Raw genomic sequence first — 27,456 nt, forward strand, 5'->3', positions numbered from 1 at the left:
ATACAAACGGGGTATGAAAATTGGGTGACTTCCAATGCAGCACTTTTATGTATGTTTCAGGTTTCATGTTCAACTTTCTGGGAAAGGTACCGCGCAAGGAAAAGGCATGATATATTCTATGATTGCAATGAAAATGACAAATTCTGCATGTTAGTTTGCCCTTTAATTAGTAACTTGATACCAGGAATATGAGTAAATGCAACTTCGATGTGTAATTTGTTCCTACTAAGTTTCAGATTTTTTCTGTGATGTAAGATATTGATAAATAAATATTACAGGTGTAAAAATGCTGCTTCACATTTTTCTAGTAGATGCTGAAATTCAGTCTGCCTTCAAGGATGCTACACAATGTTAAAGCTCACCGCTCGACAGGAATGTAAAGGTTCACTGTGGTTCGCTGTGCATCATAATAACATTCTGAGAAAAACTTACCAGACAGCCTTACCAGATAGCACATCGTACTTGGGGATTTGAAATGCTGAACATCTGGCGAACAATTCATGTGGGCTGACTTTGAATGCTGCATTGTCTGAAGGACTAACAGGAATGAGAGTTTCATATGGAAATCCTATTGCATTTTCCATTCACAGTATGAAGTGAAACTTTCCAGTTTTGCATAAACAGTTCATTTTCAAGATACAGCAACAATGCCAGAAAAGGCTTTAAAAACAGGATTGTTCCTCTAATCTGAGGACTTGGAAAAGTTAGTTGAGATGCAAAACCCAACCTGCAAAAGCACTACTGAATCAAACAATAAGAGTGATCAGAGAGTAGGAGTGATCATTTATTTATCCCAAATACCTTAAGCATAAATACATTTTTAAATAAAATATAAGTACAGTATGTTACCTGATTTTATTAATGCCACATAGGTGCTTTTTATATGTTTCCTACCATTTATTCTGGAAACTGTGTCTGAGCTTTCATTATGAGCTGCAGATCTAAGCATCTTTCTTCCAATTGGTCAAGTCTTTTTTTTTTTTTTTTTTTTTTTTTTTTTAAACAGATGAAGATCAATGTGTAATGTGGTGTATTTTTTAAAGGTGCTACTTAACTAATAACAATAGCAAATTCGCTAATTATTTTTATATATATACAGGAATGCCCCTGTGCTGCAATCATTACTGGAAGGATATAAATGTGATATGAACACATTTTACAATTATTACTAACTATGAAGTGTTGTTGACAATGACAGGTTTATGTAAAGTTTACGTAATCAGAGGAGTATAGAAAACATAAAAAAGCAGTATAGATTTACCAGAGTCCCAGAAATCCAAATAAAAACTTACAAAAATAAAAAAACAACATTTCTTTAAAATATGAAAAACTACCAAATGTTTATTTGCAGAGTGAAGAAAAATATTTGTTTTGTTTTCGCTGAACATGTACAAGACATAGGAATTGAGGGAGTTTGTATTGTGTTGTCTTTGACGTTGTTGTTATATATATGTAACTATATACAAAAAAACTCAATGACATACATTGATATCAGTAGCTGTGAATGTCTCCCTTCAAATTAAGCAATACACTATTAATTGGAGATCTGCCACTCAAGTCTATGAACAACTGCCCAGTCATTTGGATATTCAGAATGGGTGACTCTACTTTGCTGTCAGTAATTGCTTGTGCTAAAATTGTTTATTTCACTTCCTAGATCTAAGTCCCATGTCTTTGCAACACTGTGGTTTCAGATTATGTCTTTTTTTTCCTGTTCATTTCAGTTGGTATCGGTAATCTGTATTTTACGACGTTTCCTCCTTGCATGGTTGCTTGTACTCTGCCTTTGGAAAGTCTGCTTGTGTGCTGCCCGAAAGTATATTTGTCGTCCCGTGTATAGGTGACAACTGCTCTGAGTTGTGTTCATTGTTCTTACATAAGACAGGGGGAAGGCAATAGTCAGAGTACACCTGCCCGCTCATGAAGCTGTACTTTTGTCTCTGCTCTGCACAGCTTTCAGGGCACTGACCGCTCATTCGCTCTTGATAGGAAGGGTAGCTGTTCCAGGCTTTGGCTGGTGGCAGCTGTGTGGGAGACCCTGGAAAGGACAGTGTGTCTCGGTGTGGCGATGATATCAGTGTCTTGATATCAGGCCCCTTGAAGTCCTGAAAGTACCCGTTGCTGCTGCTGATTTCGCTCTGATCTTCGAGTTTGGTGGTGACAGCTGTGTCGGCGTCGGTGTGCTCTGACTCACCGGTGTCCAGTTCTCCCGTAACGTTAGAAATGCCACACAGAAGCCTGGCTGATTCCTTGTCGTCGCCGTCGTTGTCGTCTTCCGTTTTAATGACGTGCTTCTTTTGATGGATTGCCAGGGCGGCTGATGATTTGCAAACCTTCTGGCAGTAGTAACAGTTGTAGCCCTTCCCGTATTTCTCCAGGTGCTTCTTTTCATGACTCTTCTTAGTGGCCAGGTACAAGAAGCGCTGGGGGCAGAAGGAGCAACGATAGCGTTTCTCCGTCTTGTGGCTGGTAAAGGAGTTGTTAAAGCAAGAGCCGTCCTCGATGCAGTTCTTGCAGACAAACTCTCTCTCGTCGTCGGGGAAGGGGTAGTTTGCGTTCGTTACCTCGTTGGGCGGGGATTGTTTGCCACACGTTTTGCAGACACTGGGGCGCCCATCGGGATGACAGCTGATCATGTGCATCTTGAGTGCCGATGAGCTCGAGAAGAGACTTTGGCAGATGTCACAGGAAGAAGGCTCCTTGTGGACACTCTTCCTGAGTTGCCTTCCAATCCTGGTCACGTCCGATATGACTTTACCGTGCATGCTGTAACTTGTGCTTAGGTAGTCCTCGGTAAATTCGGGCTCTTTTGCTATCTCGTTGGACCTTAAGGGCTTCCCAGGAGCCCTGCCCCTCTTGCCCTTCCTCCTGTGTTTGGATCTCATTTTGTTTCCCCCCTTCGGCTTCTTTTTGGGTTTGTAGGAGTAATAAGGACGCCACAATTTGTCACCAGTATCGCGATCGGGCACATCATCGTACGTCTCGGCCTCTATGACCGAAGTCACCTCTGTCCTGGACCGTAAACAGACGCTGTTCGTATTTCTTTCTTTGGGCTCTGTAACGGTGCCCTCCGCCTCTTCTGTTACAGGACTCCACCTGCACTTCTTAATTTTCCTTTGGAAGAGCTTGGACCCTTTGATCCTTCTGCGTATGATGGCCTCATCCCCGATTTTCACTGTGATCTGGCATAGGGGAGGGACTTGGTTGTTGACGGAAGGACCCGGACAGGCTGGCTTTGCAATGTACGTTTCAGTTTTGCTCCCAGTACAGTGAATGCGCGCACCCCTGTCAGAAGCGGAGCCGTAACCTGACAGATATGCCTGGCTTCCCGTCGTCTCGGTACCTTGAACACGTGATAATTCTTCTCGTCTATAAGATGCCCTTGCGTGACCCTTATCGTTGCCTTTCGTCTCTGAAAAGCCATCAGTGTTAATTTCTAAGAACGGCAGGCAACTGCCTTCATTGTCATTGTTATGAACCCCTATAGAGCCCATGTCATTTCCATGGACAATTACAGATGACACCCTGCTGCTCTGCATTATAACGGAAGGAACTGGATGCGTGTACCCATAGCTGATCACGGAAGAACCCTTATTGTTGCTGCTAAGTGGGTCAGCGAGTGCCTCTGTGTCCTGGGAGATGGACTTCAGCTCTTTCTGCCGACACATGTCTGCTTCAGAAGACAGTGGCTGAGTTACATCTGCGTGACATGGCTGATCAAATGTAATGTGGGGCGTCACAGAGGCAATGACCTTTGGAGTGGCCATAAATGTCACTGGCATTGAAAATAGTGGCTGTCCCATACAGCTCCCATCTGCACTACTCAGAACAATGTTGTTTTCAAAGCCAGCTGAGGTAGGACTGCAACTCAAGGCATTCTGGGGACCGGGGGCTAGAGAAACTGGAATAGCTTGGCTGTTGCAGTCCGTGCTCTCCGAGAGAGTCTGGCTGTATGTTTTATATTGCCTTTTCCTGAACTTCATGGGCAGAAGCCTATAGAGCTTAATGGGGTAAATGCTGCTTTTGAAGCCCCCACTGGCTGACTTCTTGTTCACAGCTAAGCGAGGGTCAATTCCATGGAAGGCTTTCTGGTGGTTCTTTAGGATGTAGTAGGTCATGAACGTCTCCAGACAGAAAATACACTGGTAGCGCCTCTCCCCCGTGTGCCATATCTCATGCTTGGTCCGATACTCTGCCAACGCGAAGACTTTATTGCAGTAGTGGCATGGATAAGTCCTCTGCCACGAGTGTACATTCTCATGTCTTCTCAAGCTGGACAAAGTCACGTATGAGCGTTTGCACACGGCACACAGGTACACCCTTTGCCCGCTAACCACCCTCTGCCCACTCTCTGGCTCTGGCAAGGTCTCACTGGTGTCCATGGGAAAATCACTGTGGGGACTGCTGTCTGGTAAGTCTTGTGGGCAGGTGGGCAGCGTACTATCATGTGGGCTGGACATGTGATCTGCGCTCGTGTCGGTCTGCGGCTCTCCGCACCCGGGTTCCAGATCATCCGCAGCTGTGAGGGCCTTATTGCAAATCTGCTCATGATTCCGCAGTCGCTTTAGGTGCATGAATTTCTTGCGGCAAAACTTGCATGCCAGGTGACTGACGAACCTCCTTTTGTGCACCTGCGTGTGTATGTGAAGTATCGCTTTGTTGCTGAAGGTCTCGGGGCAATACTCACATCGATAAGGGGCTAGACTGTGGTCTGTCGACATCTGTGGAGCTGAGGTACCGTATTCCTTGGCAGCATTCCTCTCCCCTGCTTTTGACTCGCTTGCATTACCTGCGGCATCATTCTGGTTCTCTGATGATGTGGTGACAGTAGCGGCTGTAGTGGTGTTCAACGGAGCCTGTGTGCCATCTCTGCTCTGCGCAAGAGTGTTTTTAACCAGGTTAGCCCTGAGTTTGTGGCGTTTTTTCAGTGGGCTGCAGCTCAGGCTCATCTGTGGTTTGGCAAGGGCATCTGTGGGCTCTACAGATTCTTTCCTTCCGTTGTTCGCTCCCAGTTCATCCTGCTCTGTGGTTTTGCGTGACTGATTTACTGCGTACGAGTGCTCTGACAAAGTGTGGGTCTGTTCGCTGTCTGGCACAGCAGCGTTTTGGCCAGGACACCCAACGGGCAACTGTTCCGGCTCCTGAGATCTCTTTGTGCTTGCCCTAAGGTCGAGGGGAGAAAACAAGTCATTGTTAGGTCCTGCCTCAATGATAGAAAAGGCATTGGTGATCCTCGGCCCACTTGTGCACTCTGTCTCTTCAGTCCTGGGATCGCAGGAGCTGTTCGGGGTCTCCCTTTTTAAGGAGTGTGAGTCTGCGGGGAGAAGAGTGCTGTCTGGGCTCGCGGTCTGGAAAGGAGGAGGTTGAGATGGTATCTGTGAAACACTGGAGGAACGCCGCTCAAGCTCAGCTAGGTTCTCCAGAAAGGGGATGCCTAATTTCTTCCCAGCTGCCACAAACAACTTCACATCTTCTATAACTGTGGAGGCCAACTTTGCGCTGTAGATGAAATTCAGGATCCCGGCAAAGACCTCTGACTTGAAGTCAGGCAGCTCCAGAACTTGCCCCGAGACCCAAAATTCTTGGGAGGAAAAGGCGTTTTTGAAGTAGAAGCTGGATGCGGCGAGCACGTTCTTGTGGGCCTTGAACTTGATGTCTTCCACTACTATGGTAACGTCGCAGAACATACCCTGTGTGCGCTGGTCGTTCAAGCAGCCGAGGACTGACTGGAAGTGGGAGCTGTCCATCAAGGCCTCCGTCACTGGGGACATGACTGTCATCTGCAAGAAGAAAGACGCAAGCACTTCAAACAACAGCATTGTCAAGGCCAGATTATAGTGCTTCTCTCTTTAAATGTACATCATTATTGCGTCATACAAGTTGACAGTTGTGTACTAGCTTCGCTCTTTGTGGTGTAAGTCAAGTGTAAGTGTAAGTGTTGAGCACTCAATCATTACATCTCCTTATCAGCTTTATAATAATCTATGCTTTTAAAAGGGATCTTAACACTCTAAATTTGTTTTGTTTTGTTAATTTGCAGGATTTCTAATCATTCTTACTTCTAAGTTAAAACTGAGGGCTACCAGCTTCAGAAAATGTTATACAAATATGCTTATAATCTTATAAACATGCTTGAATATATTTTTAAAGATTATAAATGTGTTTGTAGTACTTGGGTAAAATTATACAGGGCCTATTAGACTTTGTGGGAATGCAAGTCCACTTTTACAACACTAGATGGTAGCAGTACGTTACAATTTACATTCAAGTGGCTTTTATTTTTTTACTTGCTGCTCTGTCTAATCAAACTAGTCATGTTCAGTATTCTGCACGATCATTTGTTTTTTATTTGTTTTTTATTTATCTGGTTCTTGAGACATGATTTATGATTCTGTTTGCACCCCACTTTATCTTCTATGTATACATGTCTGATAATATATCTACAACACATGTATTATTAGCCCTCTAATAATGAAAATCCCCTAGTGAATAAACATTTGTACCACTGCAATAATCTATTGTATTCTGTAAATAAGGCTTTCCAAAGATCTATTTGACAACAAATCTGCTTGTTAAATCCAATCAAAAATTATCCAGGCTGATGACACTAAGGCTGCCTGCTCTCAGACATGCATGGGCAAGATATAAAAAGAAAGCTTTGTGATTGAATATGTCTTACAGGGGGTCTGACAGTGACAATGCAATTTGCACTCTTAAACCTTATTAACAAATATCTGAGAGTGCTTATAGAGGGGCAATCGAGATCAGTACCACTTCCTGTCCAATGTGTTGTTTTTAAAGGAACTGGAACATTTCCAGCGCTGATATAAAAATAGAATGCCAGCCCAGATGTTCTCTCCATCTCTGTCTTTGAATATTACATTTCAGTTTCCATTGCTCCCCTGCACACCCATGTATATTTAAATGTGTTAGATGAGGCTTCACCGTGATCAGTGAGCCCAGAGAGTCTGTGTTACAGAAAAGCCTGAAGACATTTCCACACAAATAAATAGATTAACTCTGCCTGAAAGAAAACAAATGCATTATTATTATAGCAGTAATTTAAAGTGTCTAAAGAGATCATGACCATATATTATTTTGGCACTTCCACAGTAAATAGTTGTAAGCCGAGTAGCTGGATATGTTATGAAAAGCAATTTAGTACAGAGAGATGCTACAGTGCAAGTGAGAGCTCTGCCAAAAAACACCAAACCGATCTCTATTAAATGTTCGAAACACGTTCTTCACCACACAGACAGGAAGCAGGCCAAGAGCCCCCTAATCTGTTTTGAAACGGCCAAGAAACAGTGCCCCCGAAACCCCTGTTTAAAGAAAACTCTTTCACCCACCCTTACTTAAGGCCGTAATAACTTCAGATCATTATGCCCCATCAGCACATGGGCTGTGTGCTTTGGTGATAGGATCAATACACATGTGCCAAGGTTCTTTCTGTCCTGGCAAATAGGAATGGCCAATTTCATGCGCAAATTAGACTTAAGTAGCACACTGGGTTGTTTCATAATGTTCTGCGTTAAACAAAGGGCCTCTTTACAAGAGACTGCAAGTTCAGACACACTGATGACCCAGCAATGGCAGACAAAGCATGGACTGCAACCTAGGGCATGGTAGCAGAATAAACTGAACCCAAAGAGTGTCTTCTGAGGTGCTCTTGTGCAGCTTGAGGCTTATTAAGTATTAATACTGAAGTATTGCTTATTAATTCAGGTGGGTGGGGGACATGCATCAGTAAGCTTGGTTTTCTCTGTCTGTACCCCACCATGCATAGAGCCATGAGATCTCATGGGTCATAGACCACACCCAGACTGGTAATTTTCTATTGGCCAGTCTTGCACACGGAACAAAAATTACAACGTCTGACCACAAACTTAATTAACATTTGTGTGTTTTTGGAAAATGCACTACTCAACAAATATATAAATAAACAAACAAATTAACGGTAGGGTATAAGTCTTGCTGAGTTGTAAACCATGTCTGTTTGTGAAATGCAGATCAGTGTAAACCTGCATACTGACTCATTTAGAACATGGCTGTTTATTTTAATTGAGGAGTAATGTCTTGCAAAAGCCCAGATTATTCCCAGTAGAAATAAACAAATAAAATAAGCTTTGTAACATTCATCCTGTAGGAAACCGAATACTTCTCTCCTGTTGAACATATACTAGTACTTATACACCCTACAGCTGAGAGACCAGCAAATCACACTCGGTATTTATTACACAGACATGCAGAACACCTGTTTTCGACAACACTCTAATTAATAAGACGCGTGGGCTTTAATGCAGAATAGCCCTTTTAGCCTCTTTATTCCACTGGATAAAATTATTCCTCAGCACAGACGAGACATAAACAAAAGCGGAGTCTTTCACAGAATAACAGTTCATGACTTCATACGGTAGTTGGAGCCTTTGGAAATAATCAAAACAGGAATGAAATACTAGCACATTCTCCGAGAGCTGCCTCTTTGTGCTGTCATAACTGTTAAGGTGGAAAAAGAATAAAAATGTTAGTATGTTTCTGCTGGCCTGCGTCCAAAGTGCTTCCCTGCCAAGCAGCAATCTTGAATGCATAACAGCCCGTTTCTCTAAAGCTTGAGAGCTGAGTTGTTCGCTTTTCTGCTAAAACAGAACGCACATTAACACTTGCTTTAGCCTTTGGTGTTTGTTCAATTTACTTATCAGTTCATTAAGTCACTTGCAGTCTCCCACGGCAATGTGTTTTGGGCTGTCTGGGGCTGTGGGTCTTCTGTGTCTGTCTCAGAGGATGATTGTGTAGTGGTGATGCATCAGGAAGAAATCAGAAAAATAAAAGCACTGTTTCCTGCCCACATTATCCAACTCAGCAAATTAACTGTAGAAATTCTGTGTCAGCTGGCCATTCGAGAGCACAAAATGGGTCAACTATCTATCTGTCAGAATGCGTTCTCTTGCGCTTGCAAAATATAAGAAAAATGCACACATTCAGACAAAATACAGCTGTAGCACCAAAGACTAGCATCAGCAATGGCTTCCACATACATTCAAGTACAATATCTTGCATGCTGAAATATAGCAACAAATAAATACATAATATTTAAAATAATACTATCGTTCACTGTCAATGAAATACATTTTAGTAAAATAAATTATCTCCGTGGCCCTCGATCTTTCCATTGCGTTAGAAAAAATAAAACGTGTAAGAAATCTTCCCCATTAGTCTCCTATAATGACCCAGAAGCCCTGGCCTAAGATTACAAGATTGTTTCTTTTTTTGTGTTTTTGTTTTGCAATGCAATAATCAAACTGAGGTTAACCCCAATAAAAGCAAGTGCTTCAGACAACTAATATGTTGCTGGTTAGAAGGGAAAATGTTTGATAGATTGATCAAAATACTCTTTTAATTAAATCGTGTGTTAAATATAAAATGGTTAAAATTTATTTGTGTTCAAAATAAAAAGTGAAGTCTTGTAAGCACCAAGAAAGCATCCAAAAGATTATTATAATGGTGTTTGGAAAATAAATGCGTATGCGTATGCGTGTGCGTGTGTGTATGATCTCTATTGTTGCTTGTTGGAAAGCTAAACCTGGTTCATATAAAAGATTTATGAAGGAAATGGCAAATATTTTCTGCATGTACGGTTTGTCAATCTTAATCTGTGTCACGTATTTAACGCCCACGTTAAAAACACTGTATTTATCATTTTGCCTTTCAAAATGGGGAATTAAAAATGTCTTTGCAGAAGCTGGTAAGCATTTATTCATGGGCTCTGAAGCAAAAGTGTTTTTTGCTTTTAATAGCGCAGTGACGGAAAACACCTTCAGACCAGGGTGAATTAACATGTAAAACTGGAGGAACATGGTGCAATTATACGATGAGTCATTTTCTGTTCAGAGGATGCACTCAGACTGTTTCTGTCATGCTGAGTGGCCATTTTACTTCTATCTACAGTAAATGTTACAAAGGCAAAATGGCTGCTGTCTGATATGTATGCTTCATCCCCTCTCCAGCAGCCTAGCATAATTCTCCCATTCACTCTCACAGCTGATGTTGATTTAAAAAACAAAATCACAGAATTGTGCAGGTTAAAATGTTAACATAAGTGTAATCTGGGCCCTAATTGCAATGTGACATGAGATAAAAAATTTGTACAGTAGAAAAAAATAATTCCCTTTACAGTAAAACTCATACCGTTATAGATAATGGTTAATTGCTCCCGTTCATGTAAAATCTCTCATAACTGCAGCTGTGAAATGCTGTTTACCATACAGATGCGGAATATCTGTGCTGTAATAAACGGCACAACGGAGCTGAGCTTCACATGAATAATAAAAAAAACTTTACCTCCCACCCATATGCAACACATATGATGATGCATATGATTCTGTTAACATTAATATGCTGTAGAATTGCTGTCTGTACCTTGTTCGTGAATTTTACGGTTTTAAAGTCAGGCCAAAAGCAATGAAAAGGGCACAGAATATGTGGTATATTTTGATGCATTTAGTCAAAAATGATCAAATCCTACACAAATTATAAAACAGCAGGAAATATATTTTACTAAATATATATATTTTTATATTTAATATGATTTCATATCATCTGGTACAAAATCTGCATCTAAATAAAACGCAAGGGAGGAGCAGACAGCAGCTTATCAGTAAGAAAACAACAGTCATGCTTTATCCTCTCTGCTTCCAACAGGATGTCGTTGTCAAGGAAACATGCTGTGGCGCAGTATTTATTGGGATTCAACTGAATTCTAAGCAACTGCATAAACTGTCTAGGGATTTATGCATATAGATTGGAAGTAATATCCATTTAATACTTTTCTACTTGTGCACCGCTAAGTATGAGATGAACAGCGAAACAAGGCAGTTCTAAAAGGTGATACTAATTTCTATAAAGCCAGAAATTGCTATATTCACATAATGTACCTCAGACTATATACATGGTGTGCATCTTTGCAAGATAAGGTACTTCAGATGCTGCTTAAAGCTGGAAATAGCATCTGTGAAAGTTGGTACAGAATGATTTGCCATATTTAGGTTGATAATTGTTTTATTTATTATCATTTGAACCATTATAAGGCCATTGTTTTAAAAAAATGTTTTACTTTTGGATCATTAATCATAGATCTATTGTGTGGGTTTTGCTCAGTATAATTGTGGATTAGTGCAATATTAATATTTGTTGTAATTTCCAGAGCCACATTCTGCCACGCCCTAAACATCATGTGTGTACAATAACACGAAAAGCTAACCTTAAAAAAATAAATGAAAGAATATAAAATAAAAACGGTGTACGGTCACTCGGATTATGCGCTGTATGATTAGACCAAAAATGGAGAACATTTTTAATATATCCTTAAATAAAAACCATAGGAGAAGCAATATTTTATTTCCTTCTCTCGTTTAAAAGCTTGTCTGTTTGGAATAACATGCATAACGTACCTGGAATAATCAGGGCAAATGATGTCGCAGAAAAAAAACGGGAAAAAAAACAAGTCATGCAGCAGCAATCAACAATTTCTAAGTTCAAAAATGTTCGGGAACTGAAGGCGATAACAGCATTTCTTTCTTTTTTTCTTTCTTTCTTTTTCTTTTTTTTTTTTTTTTTTTTAAAGAGACTCCATTCCTGGGAATTCAGCTGATCAGTGAGTGTGTTGCGATGCACGCTGAATTTCTCCCTTCCCCAAGCTTGGTAGAAGGTTCCTTCGCGAAGCTTTTCCCCCTTTTTCCTCTCAGACTTGCAGAACCCAAAGCTGACCACTGCAAAGGGCACTTGTCATGCTTACAGAAAACAAAACACACACACACAAGAAAATCAACCTATTGATATCGATGCCGAAAATATTAGTCTCAAGTACCAGAGCCCGTTTCACCGCCAGCACCGCATTAAAGTTAAAAATAGCCTTATCATGCTTGCAACCTGCATCACGAACTAGAGCAAATTAAAGCCATGGAGGAAACATCAACTTTATTTAGCATTGTGCAGACTGAACAACCTGAAATGCATTTCGCTTCACGTCAGGTTCTCACATATTAAATGAATGCAAAAAAGCTGGGATTTACGTCATGCCTCACACGAATGGAGTAGAGATAGCAGACTGCAAAGCATAACAAATACAATATTTCAGCTCTGTGCAGGCGACCTTAAATATCTTACAGTACGGTGAAGAATACGCCAGGCACAGAAACCCACAGTTCAGCGAAAGATGTCACACACACATGCACACACATGCACACACAGACACACACACAGACACACACACACACACACACACACACACACACACAGTATTTACATACTCACATCCACAACACCAGAGACGATACAGTACAATCAATAGAGAGCATGCAGAGACAAGAAGCATTGTTAATCCTGTGTGCCTGTCTGCCTGCCTGTCTGCCTGCCTGCCATTTTAAGCAAGCAGGAGTGCACTTTAAGAAAAAAAAAAGAAGAAGAAGCAGATTACGCTGCAGTAGAAGAACTGTGCAAAGGGAGAAGGTAAGGGACAGCTCACCTCAATAGCAGCAGCTGATTAATGTATACACTGACATTGCAATATCGGCCACAAACGCAGGATGCAAGGGGTAGTAGGAGGCAACGGGGAACACTGTCATCATCAACTGGTGATTCTAAATGAGCCCGATGGCAGCAGGGAGGAGAGCTAACCCAAATTCAGCGAGGAGATGGGGCAGCAGGCACTCGCCGCTGCAGATAGTCAGTGAACAGCACTCAAACTTCCCCCATCTCCCTCTCGTATTGCACCGTGGCAAGGAGTGCCGTGTCAAAGATTCACACAGCTTTGTGTGCTGCACAACACATGAAACTCCTGACAGCCCTTACAGTAGGTAAGCAGGGTGGCTGCTGTTGTTATAGTAATTGTTTTAATTAATAGTTTTAGAACAGGGAGGCAGCATTGTGGAGAAAGAAAGGCACAGACAGCGAGCTCCTGTTATTTTCCACTGTGCATTACCTTAAGTGCGTTTTAGCACGGTAAAAAGCTGCTCACAGACACTCAAGCTGAGTCACATGAGTGCCTGTGTGTTAGCGCTGCAACCCATTAACCACAAGCACAGCTTTTGCTATTGCAACAATTTCGAGAGGATGGTGCATCATTGTTTTTTTTGTTTTGTTTTTTTATCATGAGCATTAGTTGCTGAGGTCTGTCAAGGTCTGTTACAGTAGCGGAAGTAAACAAGGCCCACACTGGCTACGTTCTGTGTCCCCTACGAGGTATAATTCTCAAGTTGCTTTTTCAAGTGCTAAAACACTGACAATAACCGCGCCGACACTCACACCATTGCTACTTCACAACAAAATGAAACGCATCAAAAGCACGAAGGAAAAATCATACTGACCTATATAGTGCAAGGGAAAGCAAGCAGTAGATTTTAATCTGATGCTGAGAACCGCAGCCAGGAAACAAATTTTTCGAAGCCACACATCATAAAAGCCCAGCCGAGAGATCTATCGTGTATCGGTACAATGTCAGCAAAACAAAATTCCACTGCACCGCTGCTGGATGGTAACAGCCATGCCCTGCCTCAGGTTATCTTTGAACCGTTTTGCCATTTTCTTGGAAGTATGTGCCTTGTGCCTCTGACATCACTGAATCCCGAAGAGCAGCTCTCGCTCTGTTTAAATCCAGGTAAAACTCCTCCATGAAACCATCTTAAAATGCGCACATTCATTCTTGCCACTGAAACGCAGCCAGACAACTGCACTGATGCCCAACTGCACTGGCTTGTCTCATTATGTAACGTCCCTCTATTTTTAATCTCCCGTTAGGAAATCTTTGCTGGTTCAGATGCCAGATTAAAAATATTGACCGTGTTCAGACCAGGCTTGCATTCCAGGGAGTGGAGGAACACTTGACAATGTCTGAAATGCTTTAACACATTCTTTTCATTCTCTCTCTCTTTTTTTTTCTTATAATTTTTCCAGTATGCAGTCTGCTGGGGGTTTTGCACAAGGGAAGTCCACTATCCCACATCAGAAAGACATGACGCAGCAGCTTAAAAACGTTTGCTTAAAGGCTCTTTAATTATGATGTTCCTGGGTTGAGAAATGCATTGGCTTGTCATAATCCAGTACTGCAAACTGTTGTACGTAGTACACAGGATAATGAATTTGACAACGCCAGTCATGTGAACAAGCATTGACAAAATACAAGTGTTTTTAAATCTGTACACTGATCACAAACGGACAGACAATATCATATTAAGGTATTTAATTCATGTAATATCAAATCCCCCCTTCTGCCTGGTACTAATAACAACTAGAGCATATAATAGGGAAGTAACTGTCAAAAGGTCAGATTGAGTTTTAAAGATCTAATGAATATTGTGATGAACTGCAGGCCTCTCTGTGTTTTTGCATATTAAAACCATTCCTACAAGACTATGCTAGTCAGAGATAGTGATATTTTAATAATTATAATAAATAAAATAAACATCCTACAAAATAGGCTCTGAGTCAGAACTTTCTATTTGTTTTAAGTAAATGTACATGATCAACACATTCACAAGTCAAAGATTTGTTTTGTCACAGGAAACAAAACACTCCTCATTGCAAATTCAATATTTACTCTGCAAGGGACTGTTTCAAAGCCCTGTATAAGAATAGCACCAGAATTAAATAAATAAATATATATATATATATATATATATATCTATATCTATATATATCTATCTATATATATATCTGTATCTATATATATCTATCTATCTATATATATATATCTATATATATATATATATATATATATATATATATAATTATTAGTAGAATTAATAATGAAAATAAATAGTAAATTGGGACATTGGAAATGAGCAACTGAAGAATTCTCTTAAAAGGCATGACTTAAGTATTTATTCTTTATTATTTTGTTGTTTTGTTTTTAAGGACATTTCAGACCTTTTCTGTTTTTAAATCTAACATTGCTAATAGGACATTTTGGACATTCAGAATTGCTATTGCTTAAACGCTTCTCTCTGATAATAATGTCGCCTGTGTTTTACCCCTATACGGAGATTGTATATAGAACGACAGAAAAGTATTTTGAGTCAAATAGACAGTGGCATAATTTAAAGAACACTGCAAGGCTTTCAATTCTCTTTACCTGATTATAAAATGACATTGGTTCTTTTTGGTTATTTAATTATTTTTGTTTTTGTATTTTCTATTAATAGGTTAGGCCTTCTCAGTCATTTTGAAGAATTAAACATGACTTCCTGAAATGACTACCTCTGTGGTCATGAAGTTGGAAGTCCTATCACAAAATAAAGTAAAATTAGAGTAAAAATCATAGTCTTTTCTTGTTTTAAAAAAACATAATTTCAGTCAAGTAGGATCAAAGACATTTAGCCAGAAATACACATACAAACAAAGCATTGTAAACAAATTCCATTCAAATTTGTCGGTAATGCAAGTAAATGTAATCATTTTTGTATTACAGTAATACAAGTAAATATTACATGCAACTTTAATAAAGACAGGGTTATCTTTGCTGGAAACTGATAGATTGCTGCTTTTGTAGCAGACATTTTGAAATAGGAATTCTTCCAAAGGTAAGCACAAGATCTTTATGACCAGCCAAGTCTAATGCAATTAATTCGGATTAGGGAGCTGGGATTCAACTAACCTGTTTATAGCTCAGCCTGTTAGGTAACACATTGTGTATCTGTGCAGCTCCATCCATTATGCTAGGTCAGGGACAGGGCAGGCAAAGACTTTGCACAAAACGTCTCCTTCCACTCATGCTCAGAGTCAAATCTGAAGCAGGAGTTAGGACTCTTTCTACAGGTCTCTGCCTTTATGCGAATGATGTCGGAGTACAGTGCGTGTAAAGAAATGCACAGGAGGGCTTGTCTGTCCATAAGCGAGAAGCCCCCCCCCTCAGCACAAGGAGGAGAGGACCTGCCATTTAAAGACACGCTAACCATGGTTTTAGTACCCTGACACTGGTGTGGAAGCCACTTGAGGACCACAGAATGCTGAGTCAGAACTCACTGCGTTCGGAAGAAACCGTTTTATTCTATTTTATTGCTTTTGCGGCATTTCTGGTATTCTCCTGTTATACAGCACATCAGCCGATTATAGCCGTGAGGTACTGCAGGACCTCTGAGCTCTCCCCTGCTGTTCATCCTCAGCTTGGGAAAAAAAACAAAATCTGTTTCGTAACCGAGCTGAATAAACACATCCTCAGTTATGCTGCCTCTGTTTCATTCTTATAGACTCCCTGTCGGGTTTTCAGTGACATTTTGGGAGTTTGCATGTTTTTTCTTTATCTTTTTAACTCGACTGGAGACCTGTTTTGCTTGCATTTCCATGGGCTATATTTATTGTATAGGAGCAGACCACCTATTTACTGGATGTCATGCAAATACAGCGTGAGAGGTGGAGTCTGATTTGCAGGTCTGTGTGTTTGTTGTCGTCTTGTGAACTTCTGAATCCATGGTTTCCATGTACCGATGGGAACTGCATTTGCCTTTACCTGCTGCTTATTCTGTGCGCTACACTCTGAGAGACCGTCCATGCAAATACGCAATGCATATGAATTAAGAGGTTAACTATATGGAAAACAACCAACATTGCCAGGGTAATATTCTTTAAGATGTCAAATCCCAAGATTCCGTCATTAAGATTGAATCCGTTCATAATGTTTGGCAGCCAAGTTATACTGAGTGCAATGATTACAGGTTTTGCCTGTTTCTCTGAGTGATGTTACTGGTCCCTCAAACTGCTTATTGACGTAGCCCTAGGAATGCAGCTGTTGTCATTATCTTCCTAGGTTGCAATGGCCATCTGGTTCAGTGGTGTACACACAAATACCATACATGGTTTTGCTTTCTATGTGGCAGATGTGGCCCTTATATTGATCCTTCACCTGTCCGGTAGACGGCAGTCTGAAAAAGCAACTGCATCAGAGATATAGTCTGAAGGTTATCAAGTGGTGAACTCCTGTTAAATAGTTCAGGATTGCACTTCAGTCCTGTTTCTGTGGTCGAGGTTAGTGTTCATATGTGAGGTCTCTCTCTAATTTCTACTTGCAGAGATGGGCAAAGTGTTACTCTTCCAGTCGATGGAAAGACAGAGGTTTAATTCTGGGTATGGTCTCTCAGGTGGTACAAGCACAGGCAAAGCATGCTTGTTTAATTCCCCCCCTGCCCTCAGTGCTGTGGTGAGTTGTTTTATTTAATCTTAAGGCCAAAGGGGACCATGGGAAAGGATTTTTCTTCTATGTACAATATATTCATATCCTCTCTGGCTTATTCATTTTATTCCATTATAAAATTAGATCTCTTTCTTAGGGGTATACAGTCATTGCATTACTCTTCTGTGCATCTGCATTCATTTCTGTAATAGCTGTCTAAATCTCAGGCATCTAAAGGGGAGTAGATGAAAGGGAGCAGATGACCCACAACATGTTCTGTATTTCCCGAGGAGATACTGGGAACGGCAGAAGCAATATCCAATTATTGGAATCTCTCATACAGACTCAGACCCGTCTGTGAACAAGCTTGAACTGATGTATACCGTGTCTGTCAGTCCCAGTTCAGTCAGAGTTAGTATTTATTCTATGCATTTCAATGTTTGGACCGTGAATATTGTGCACAGATCAGAACAAAAGCAGAAATAACAACGGGGACAAAAGTTCAACGGTTACTATGTGACATTGTTTTATTTTGGAACGGTTTATGCATGGTTTCCTCTGTTCGAAGGGTTAATTAGCAAAAGTGAGACTTGAGTTTAAATAATGCCTAAGGCGAGAGCAACACCAAAGCGAAGGCCAGTGGCCAGCTGTGAAGAGAAACTGCATTTCAATTAACTGGTCTACGGTTCATTTATGATTCCATTTAAAGGCATACAAACCTGATCGCATCAGCAACATGACAAGATCTGCATATGATAAATAAACCGACATAAACGGACTTCTATATAAATGACATCTATGTATAAATATAACCATGAACATCTGTACGCTCAATTGTGATGCATCATGGTTTCCCTGTAGCGTTACTCGCCACATTCATTCTGCTTCTATCAATCACGTCGCTGAATTTCAGTTTTATTCACATCCACCTCCATTAAAGGTTTCTCAAGAGTGTGGATATGCCCACACTTTGAAACTGACTCACTGGCATCGTACTGGGAGGATGTGCTCAAACCACAGTAAATCATTAGGCAGACCTGCAACAGAGGGCTGCTTGATCTGATCGAGATGGTGCCGCTGATGGTGTCTGAACAGCGATGGAAGCTTCTAGTAATCAGACCTGAGTGAGCTGCCTCCTGAGAGCGAGGCGAAAGGCAGCAGCGTACAGTTATAAAATAAGGCCACAATTGGTAATCGCCACATACAGAAATATCTGTTCCGCTAGAGCTAGTATTTTTCCCATCCTTCAGACTATGTAAAAATAAGGAGGGAGCTGCTGTATTCGTCAGGACATCTGTTTAGTCAAAGAAAAAAATATAGATATACATGTAAATTCAGTGCTACAAAGGCAACTGAAACCAAGCCTTCACACTAAGGTCTTAGCACTTCAGATCAGTACTTCACAAAAGCTGACCTCCATGCAGACAAAAATAACTGTTCTTACTCATGTTTAAAAACAAACGCACACACAAAAATAAAGGCATGCATCCACACTCTAGCATAATGCTGGATTCACAGGATTACGCAACTTAATACTCAACACTTCAGGCGTGCAGTGAGATGTTTTGTTTTTGGAGCGGCCCTCGCTTTTAGTGCAACACGTCGCCTTTTTCCCCCGTTAACCTTCATTAAAGGATTTACCTTCCTCCACTTCCTCCTGTAGGCTGGCCCTGGCTGTGCTTCTCTGCTGTGCGAGTCTCTGTTTCTCTTCCTTGTTCTCCCGCTAGTCTGACAGGGCCTAGACCAGCACAGTGCCTGCTGTCATGACTGCGTCACAAGAGCTGCCTGGAACATAGCGGAGCAAGGAATCTGCCAGCAACATCAAGTGACCTACAGAGGCAGTGACACAGAGCGCGGCGGGAGGAAAAAAAGGAAAAGCAAGGCGATTACAGAAAGAAATAAAAAACAATTTCGCTCTCTGATCTATTGGCGATGATAGAGGCATTGAGGAACTGAAGCCAAAAGGCCTATCACTAAAAAATAAGAACGGCAGCACAATTGTATAATGATAATGACCGCACAATCTTGTTTCCTTTCACTATCTTTTTGTGTATTTTGTTGTAAGCATTTGGTGATTCAGTTTGACACTAAACACGCAACTCTCAGAACTGTATTCTGCTCTTTCTGTCCGATGACTAACCTGGCTGCACACACAGCACTGCAGTCCAGTCCTGGGTCTGTGACACTGATCTCGGCTTCTTACAAATTAGAAACAGCCGCCGCTAATCCAGTAATGCCCCGTTTGGGTAATTGTAGGCCTCCCGAAGGCCTATAGCTTTGTTTAAATCACATTCCTGTTGGCACTCGGCCACATGTGCCATAGATGTGACATATGGTGCAATTATTTAAATTATAACATGGCCTCTATACCTCCGATCCACCTCCCCTGTAGCACACACTTAACTGGCACACAGCCCAAAACACACAACAGTGCACGTCATCCACATGGGTTTTATTTTGTTTGTTTTTTAAACAACGCGCTGTCTGAACAGCCCTAGTTTTCTTTCGGGGCATAAAAATGGCACAAAGCGAAGCACCAGAAACACAGCAGAGTTAGGTTTCCATTTCACCGCATGACTCTTGAAAAGACGTTTGTTGTTACATCCTACCCTTGACCCCGAACTTGAGCGGTGTCTCCATTAAAAAAGACAATCCTCCAGGTAAAAACTAAAGGTAAATAATCTGGAGTTTTAGATTAGGGGCTTTCAGTAACCCCCTCCCCCCACCCCAAAGAAAAAAAACTTGAATAAAACCAGGAGCGACCAATATATACAGGTATATATTAAATGTGAATATGCACATCTTGTCAATTATATTGTCTGTTTGATGCCTTTTTTATGTTTATGTGGGGAAATAAAATAGTGCTATAAAGAAAATACATGCATCTATTAATAATTAAAAATAATAATAAATGTGCTTTCCTGGACCAATGTCAAGGTCTAGTGTGTATTTCTCTTTTTCTTTTGCCAGGTACATGTGTTTGTGTATAGTGTTATTGGCCACAGTTACCTGCATTTCCAGTTTAAGCAGCGTTTCACTGTACTTTCTGGAACTGAAGCAGAGGGAGTGACGCGGGAAAGTATATCCACTATAATAGTTTAACAGGCTAAGAAAAGTCCCTATTACTCACCAAACCTTTCAAATCTTTCTCCAGGTGTCTGCTTATATACTGTATATGACCCAGGCTGGGATTACATTAAAACTTTGACTCACTCACTGACTGAGCACTACAAACTCTAGGGGCTGTTTTATTTTTATCAGATGCTGCTGTTTTCTGCTCATAAATACAACCACTATAAAGTAAAGGTTGGCAGATTGCTATTAGCAGGTGGCTCAAGGTTTTGATTTAATCTTGCCTGTAACGTATTTCACTGTAATGCATGGCTAAATCTCTGGGGATGGTGTAGCAACTTTTGTGTATATGTGGTACACTGTATGTTAGTGTTCAGACAAAAATAAAAAGTTAGACATGCTAATTTATTAAATGACACAACAACAGTAATAATAATATTACAATAATAAGTAAAAACAGCATCCTATTTGTATCATAATGAAATATTTTTCTGTTTTTATTAATACAAATTCATCTTGTCATACTTGCACACATCTTTATTTGCAACATGGTGAATGAGTGTTTAATGAAAAAATATTATTTCCACAGTATCCTGTTTAACAAACAAATAAACAGTGAACTATAAATGAAGAACTTGTCTTCACTTTTGTTAATTAAACTCTTTAATTATATATTCTCTTTGTTTTAAATGCATCTACCTTTTCCTTTTTGGTGTTGTTGTCATCCTGCAATGATGTCCAATGCCTAGTCTAGCATGGACTATGACTCTGGTATAAACAGCAGTCTTTCTGGTGTGGTTATCAAGTTATGTCAACTCACTAGGACCTTTCTGAATGTCTCAAGGTCAAAATCATTCTGTATTTTGTTTGTATAACTTAGATACAGGTTTTTCCCCAACAGCATAGGTGAAAAAAGTCACACCAATTAGTTTAACATATGAATTAAATATACTACTACTACTACTACTAAATCAACAATAATACTAATGATGATGATGATAATAATACGTTATTTTTAATGTCTTATGGTTCATGTTTTTATAACTATATGGAAGCTGTCAATCCTATTTGCACCAGTTTATCTTTCTCATCTCTGAAGAGCAAATATTATACTAACGACGCGCGCCCTCGTCTGGCCAATAAGTGAACTGCGTGCAGTATATTTTAATAATAACTAATAATAATAACTCATTTAAAATTATGAGCGAAAATGTGTTTTTTGTGTAATGTGAATGTCAAATTCAAAAGAGTTGAATATTTTTACAGGTTAAAATGATCAGATTCGCAGGCCTAAAAAGAAAACGTAAGGATAACCTGTAAAAAATAAATCATTGTACTAATAACGGCCTGTGTTTCCGTCTATATTAATAGCATATTGTAATTGTAACTAAACTTAACACTTTTAACTAATAGGCATGTTCGATGCATCTACCCTAAAAGCTAATTGTGGTTGATTTTATTATACATTTATATAGCATCTAAAGAAAATACATGGCTCTTTCCTGACCTATAGAAATGGATAACATAAATCTATATACGTGTAATTTTAGCTTTTCAACCTTTTCCATTGCTTTGTGTTCCCTTCAATGCCTTGATTACCCATCTCCATTCAGCATAGGCCTTGAGAAATCTTGTTTACAGGACAGAATTGTAATGACCAATCACATGAATGTAGGCAGGTGCCTTTTTGTTAAAAACATTTTAACATTTTAACATTTTATATTGTTATACATGTGGCATCTGTTTATAGAACATATGCATTTCATATGAACAGATATAGCCTAATAAAATAATTCAGTGATTAGGACCAGAGATCAAATAAGTGCACGTGCATAGGTTTGGTCCACTCAGCACAGTCAACAGATAACAGAACAAACAGAATTGAATTTCTATTTAAAACTGATTAATACTGTGTGGTTTGACTTTGAGGTACATTTAAAGGGATTAAGAGATTAAGAGGTCAATGCATTGCTTATTGATGTGTTTCAATAGTCATAGTGTGCTAATGCTCAAAACTCCCCTTCCGAGAGAAAGTGGGAGAAAGGAGAAGAGCTAGGCACATGATAGGCCATGTGATAGTCTTAATACTTTTCAAAGAGTGATCAATATAGCTCCTCGGGCTAGATCAGGGGTAGGCAACTCCAGTCCTCCATGATTCTGGTTCTCACTCCACTTTAGGTCTTAATAACTTAGTGGAGTTAAATATTAGGATGAGAAGTCAAGTCACCCATTGATTCTGTCTTAAGCAGTTGCTAAGTGAAAGGTCACTATAAAACTTGAAACTGAGGACGGGAATTTCCTACTCTTAGGTTAGAGGATTCCCCCTTTGTTTTAAACACCCTTTGTAACAATTGAAGTCCTGATTTAAAAGGATTTGCCATTTTTCTCAAGAATTGGCTAAACAACAACAATAACAGCAACCCTCTCTGAATTGTGTCCTCAGGAGCAGACATTTGATCCAAATGACTCTTTTGGTTTCTGTTAATCTTTTACTTTAATAAAAGACCGCTGCCTTGCCAACTCATAAGAAACCCATGAATTATAGACAGGGGAGTGAGAGGGAGGTAGTTAATAGGATGAATGCCTCTTGGTCAGGCTCATGACAAGATGCCATGCAGTTATAATTTCACACACACAGATATACAGACATAGATACAGAAATAGATTTGCACTTCTGGTTAAATACTATACAGCTGAAACATGAACCATTTAAAGGAAGATACCGACATTGGCTGAATCACAGTATATCCCTTTACAAATATAAGAGTAGGTTGTTTGAATTGTTTGTGTGTGTTCCTTTCAATTGATTTGTTTCTACCTTTTGTGGCATTTCACTTTTCATAGTTTCTATCGAAGCAAACTAGCATTGTTATCAATAAGACATATCTAGACTAGAGATTCCACAAATCTGGTCAATAGAGAGGGCCAATTCCTGAAGGTTTCTCTTAATCACATAACACGCAAAGTACTGGGAAAAGATTATAATTATAACCATCCAAATAAATCACTTGTTAAAGCAAGGAGTTGTGAAATCAAGATTAGGATTCAGGATACAATTTTTGACATTTAATCTTGAGTCTTTCTGACAATGACTGGATTCAGTTTGGGATGAATGTAGCCTTGTCAAAATGTTTAATGCTTCCTGAATTACTATTTGGTTCCATTAGATCACATTTTTGTATCTAAATATATTGCCACTTACAACTGTAAAAGGAATTCAGCGCAATACTTGCTTTCAGAATGATTCTGGATAATAAATAATAACTAGAGTAGTAGGATTACTGTATTTACGTTCATCAGTCGTCGTTCAGTTTTTGCATGTTTAAAGTTACGCCATAATCGTGGGAAGGTGTTTTGATCAGAGGGTGCGGCCGACCGAAAGTAAAATCATGTCATTGGCACCTTGGTATAAACAAAAACCACACGCACACACCTCAGCACACAAAGTGAGAATAAATCACAACACAGAATATTTTGCTTGCATTATTATACACAACAGTACAGGCTAACCCACATCTCCCTTTCTACGCACTTGATTATATCCAAACTTGCCATCTACTGACACAAACGTGTAACTGAGAATAGCTCGTTTGCAAACAACAATATAAAACGTATTGTCGCTGGCTGCACTTGACCCTGTCTATCTCACCAGCTTCCCATAGCAAAGTCTAAAAAATAGCAGCACATTAAAAACACTCTGCAGGGCGGCAGCGTTGAGGGAAAAAAAGTCTTGCCTACAATTAATAGTACTTCTCTCTGCCAAAGGCTCAGCGTTGCTTCTGCAATGTTATTTTTGTCATTATCGATGTTGTTGTTTCTCTCCTCACAATTACTAGTGCATTTTATCTTTTTAGTACAACTGTAAAAAAGGTCAGATATTCGGTCTTGCCTATTTACCATTTTGCGGCCAACTTCATGAGCGCCAGCAACCGCAGCGCTGATTGGCTGTTGTAAAATGGAAAAGGCTACGTATTGTCTTCCCTCAACAAATCAGGTTAAACTATTATTCTTCCCACCCTTTTCCCTGCCGTTTCAACCAATCACGCCAGTCTCAGGGTTAGCGGGGGATTTATAAAAATCGTGTCTATATTGCGATCCTCATCACAACGATAAGCACCAGCAGTTTATAGCAGTACTCCCTTCCCGGGACTATGGTTTTCGCATGAAATATTATAAAATACGGGTTAATGTTCCTTTCAATGTCCCTGAATGTAAAATAATATCCATCTATAATTTATATGAGAAACCAAACTTTCTCCCCATTTTAGAATAACTATACTGTATATCAACATGTGTGATTTAAACTGCTGTGTTAGGGCATTGCCATACTTTTCAGTTTAAGGAATGTGTGTTGCTATAGCAGTATTAGACTAAGCATTGTTTCCCAAATCTCTGACTTCTCTGTTTTTCTTGAGGCAGCACATCCAGCGGCAGCTCGGTTTAAAGGCGGGGAGTTTGTCTTTGAGTTCCTGACATCGCAAGCCAAAAACAATTGGACTCAAAACCTGAACTGTGGAGAATAAGATGAAATTGATTAAATTCACCACTATGGGGGCGTTCACAGTGGCAATGGTGATGAAAGTAGGGATGATGTGGAAACTTATTTGCAGGCCATGGATGAGAATGGTCTTTCTTCCCTTGACATTAGTCCTGCTGAAGTGGCCAAATCTCTTTCCCTCTCTGTAGATGAAAAAGTAGCTGATTATGATTAGTATATAAATAAGGAAAAGGAAAACCATGGCCGTGACCCTGGATGCTGTCCCGCTAAGAGCTGTCGGGCAAGTTGGATCTCTTTCTGTGATGTACTTAGGCTCAACGTCTAAACACAATTTGATTGTTGACCAGACTGGGTTGAGCATGGCCAAAATCCATGTAATAATCATGACCTTCCTCTTCACAGAGTGGACAATGGACAGGTACCTCAAAGGCTGGCAAATGGACAAAGAAGTGTTTATCGCCATCAGGGCTAAAGTCAGAAGGACCCCTCTTCCAAATGTTATCTGGAGATCGAAGAGAATCCAACACACTATTCTGGGAGCACTCACACGAAATGTTCGAAAGCCATGGAAGAGGAAACCCAATCCAAAAAAGGCAGTGATACAGACAAGGTGGTGACACAAAAGGATGTAGCGGATTTGTTGCCTCATTTCTAGGTCTCTTTGCACGGCCTGGATTATATAATAACTGAAGACGGAGGCGAGGACAAAGACTATCAAATTCACACCAGTCTTCACAGCTGCTTCCGTGTTCTTGTAATTCCCTGTGCTGTTGGATGTGTTCATGGTTCCTAAAAAAAAACACACACAACCACAAACTTAAAATAGGCTTAAAATGAACAGAAAGTGGTATGAATGTGTTAATTATAGACTGATAAGCTGATTGGCACTTCTGCTGGACTGGTGGGATGTAGTCCTCCAAGTGAGTAATAATATTACATTGTACAGAAAAACTGCCTTCTTTATGATAGCTTATACTACATCTAATGATCCTCATACTCTTTGTGATAACTAGTCAGTTTGAAACCATGTGGCAGTGATGCAAGAAACAGAGCTTCCTCACTGATGAATGTGTGCAAGGGAATATATTAAGATGGACCTATATCTTAACTTGCAATTCAATGATGTTTCCCTCTTTAACTTCCTCTTTGACTTTGACGCTACTACTTACATGTTTCTGCAGGACAAAGACAAAGCATGCATTCTCTCTGATTGACGCATCATCAGTGGCATCCTTTATTCATCACACTGGAAGCTCAAAATGTCTGCAGACCATCTAACACAGGGGTGTCCAACCTCGGTCCTGGAGAGCCCCTATCCAGCAGGTTTTAGAGGTCACCCTTGTATCACCAATTTATAAACCCCTGGAAGTATTTCATTCTGATCAATGAAGCAGGTGGTGTGGTAAATTCAGAAATTAGAAACTATTGGAGTAATTATCTGAGTACCTGCAGGATCCTGAGGGAAGGATCCCCTCGTGTTGACTTGCTTAATTGATTAATAACTCACATGTTCCTAGTATTTAGAAATTGGTGATTTAGGCTGACCTATAAGATTAAGTGGATTGGCTCAAGACCGGGGTTGTACACCCCTGATCTAACACATCAGTAATGGAGATGGAACAGCTGATACCCTGAACTCACCAGTGTTGTGTGTGACAAAACGCATTGTAATTGTAATGAATTCATGGATTGTCAATGTTGTGGTTTACATTTGTGGGTTAATTGACTGGTTGCAATTAAATGTGACTGTTTGTGAGTGTCTTTATAACAAAGATTGTAGATAGTAGATCTGATTTTGAATGAAATAAAACTTGTGGGGAGTGTATTTTTAAGTGTGTACTATTCTCTTTTTACATTCAGTTTTTGTTCTGGCTGTTTGCTGCACATATCTGCTCTATTGTTAGCAATAGCCATTGGTTAGTTTTGCTGTCGTGAACCCACAGGCTTGCAGACTTCAAAAATTAAACGCATGAAAACCGCAGAACCCTCCCATTTACTGCAAAAGCAAGATTATAAGATACCTACATATGCAATTCCTATAATGTCTGACAGTTTGTTCTAAACTCCTTTTACACTTCTAGTTTTATGTTCACAGTCTATACACAAAGATTTAAACGCTGATGTTGAGAGGTTGACATGTCAAAGAATGAGGTTTTGCATATTTATAGTTGTTGTTGCATGTTGTTGCATGTTGATAATGTATAGAATGAGTATGGAAATTTAACACCCAAATATTCTGATCAGAAAGAATATACATCATTGATTCTCAAGTGCTAATCACACCTGCCTTAATCTAATTGTTTTTTTTTTGTTTTTTTACATGTTTGAATTAGTTGTCTGTCATATGAAATTCTCTCCTTCATACCAAATACAAAACAACATCAAGAAACAACGTCTACCAATTATAAGGAAATAGTGACGGAAGTAAAATATTAGATATCAAGTAATTTGCACAGCTCCAGGAAGTTTGTTTCTTACATACCTATCTATTGAAGTCATCTCATGCTCATTCAGAAGAAACTCTTTTCAGTTGTAAATCCCTGGATCTGTAACGGTTTGCACTGCTTTCATTCAGAGCAGCCCAGCTTCCTTTGGATGGTGTTGCTGTGGTCTCAGAGATGTGGTAACTCTGATCAGCTTGAGCAAGATATGGGAGTGGCTTGGAATATGACATACCCTTCTCTTATTTATCTAGGCAAGTGATTTGCAATTCAATCCAGATGGAGAC

At 39.9% G+C, this 27,456-nt stretch overlaps 2 protein-coding genes and 1 long non-coding RNA gene across 5 annotated transcripts in view; 1 reads left to right on the forward strand and 2 right to left on the reverse strand.

Moving 5' to 3' along the window:
• The window catches only part of LOC136753496 (uncharacterized), a 30,655-nt gene extending 4,102 nt beyond the window's left edge, over positions 1 to 26,553 (forward strand). Inside the window, exon 3 of the long non-coding RNA XR_010817437.1 lies at positions 25,131 to 26,553. This is a non-coding gene — a long non-coding RNA (uncharacterized LOC136753496). The remainder of the gene's footprint in view (positions 1 to 25,130) is intronic.
• On the reverse strand, positions 764 to 19,257 carry zbtb38 (zinc finger and BTB domain containing 38). 3 transcript variants are annotated; one of them, XM_066709642.1, is made up of 2 exons: positions 18,800 to 19,257; positions 764 to 5,780 (listed from the first exon to the last, which is right to left on the reverse strand). In XM_066709642.1, exon 2 carries the CDS (start codon positions 5,778 to 5,780, stop codon positions 1,746 to 1,748), a length of 4,035 nt encoding a protein of 1,344 aa, XP_066565739.1. In that variant the 5' UTR covers positions 18,800 to 19,257; the 3' UTR covers positions 764 to 1,745. The 3 variants fall into 3 exon arrangements, with proteins under 3 accessions (XP_066565739.1, XP_066565741.1, XP_066565740.1); XM_066709644.1 differs by lacking the exon at positions 18,800 to 19,257 and adding an exon at positions 13,362 to 14,422; XM_066709643.1 differs by lacking the exon at positions 18,800 to 19,257 and adding an exon at positions 11,448 to 12,503.
• LOC136753495 (probable G-protein coupled receptor 148) lies at positions 20,698 to 27,314 on the reverse strand. The gene is made up of 2 exons (XM_066709648.1): positions 27,211 to 27,314; positions 20,698 to 25,517 (listed from the first exon to the last, which is right to left on the reverse strand). Exon 2 carries the CDS (start codon positions 25,510 to 25,512, stop codon positions 24,601 to 24,603), a length of 912 nt encoding a protein of 303 aa, XP_066565745.1. The 5' UTR covers positions 25,513 to 25,517; positions 27,211 to 27,314; the 3' UTR covers positions 20,698 to 24,600.
• Between the last annotated feature and the right edge of the window lie 142 nt (positions 27,315 to 27,456).

Source organism: Amia ocellicauda, chromosome 7 (genome assembly GCF_036373705.1).
Source record: "Amia ocellicauda isolate fAmiCal2 chromosome 7, fAmiCal2.hap1, whole genome shotgun sequence".
In the NCBI taxonomy this organism is placed as follows: Eukaryota; Metazoa; Chordata; class Actinopteri; order Amiiformes; family Amiidae; genus Amia; species Amia ocellicauda.

What these genes read in the sequence shown, in the direction of transcription:
- zbtb38 (XM_066709642.1), bottom strand. Translation starts at nt 5,780, where the DNA reads ATGACAGTCATGTCCCCAGTGACGGAGGCCTTGATGGACAGCTCCCAC.
- LOC136753495 (XM_066709648.1), bottom strand. Translation starts at nt 25,512, where the DNA reads ATGAACACATCCAACAGCACAGGGAATTACAAGAACACGGAAGCAGCT.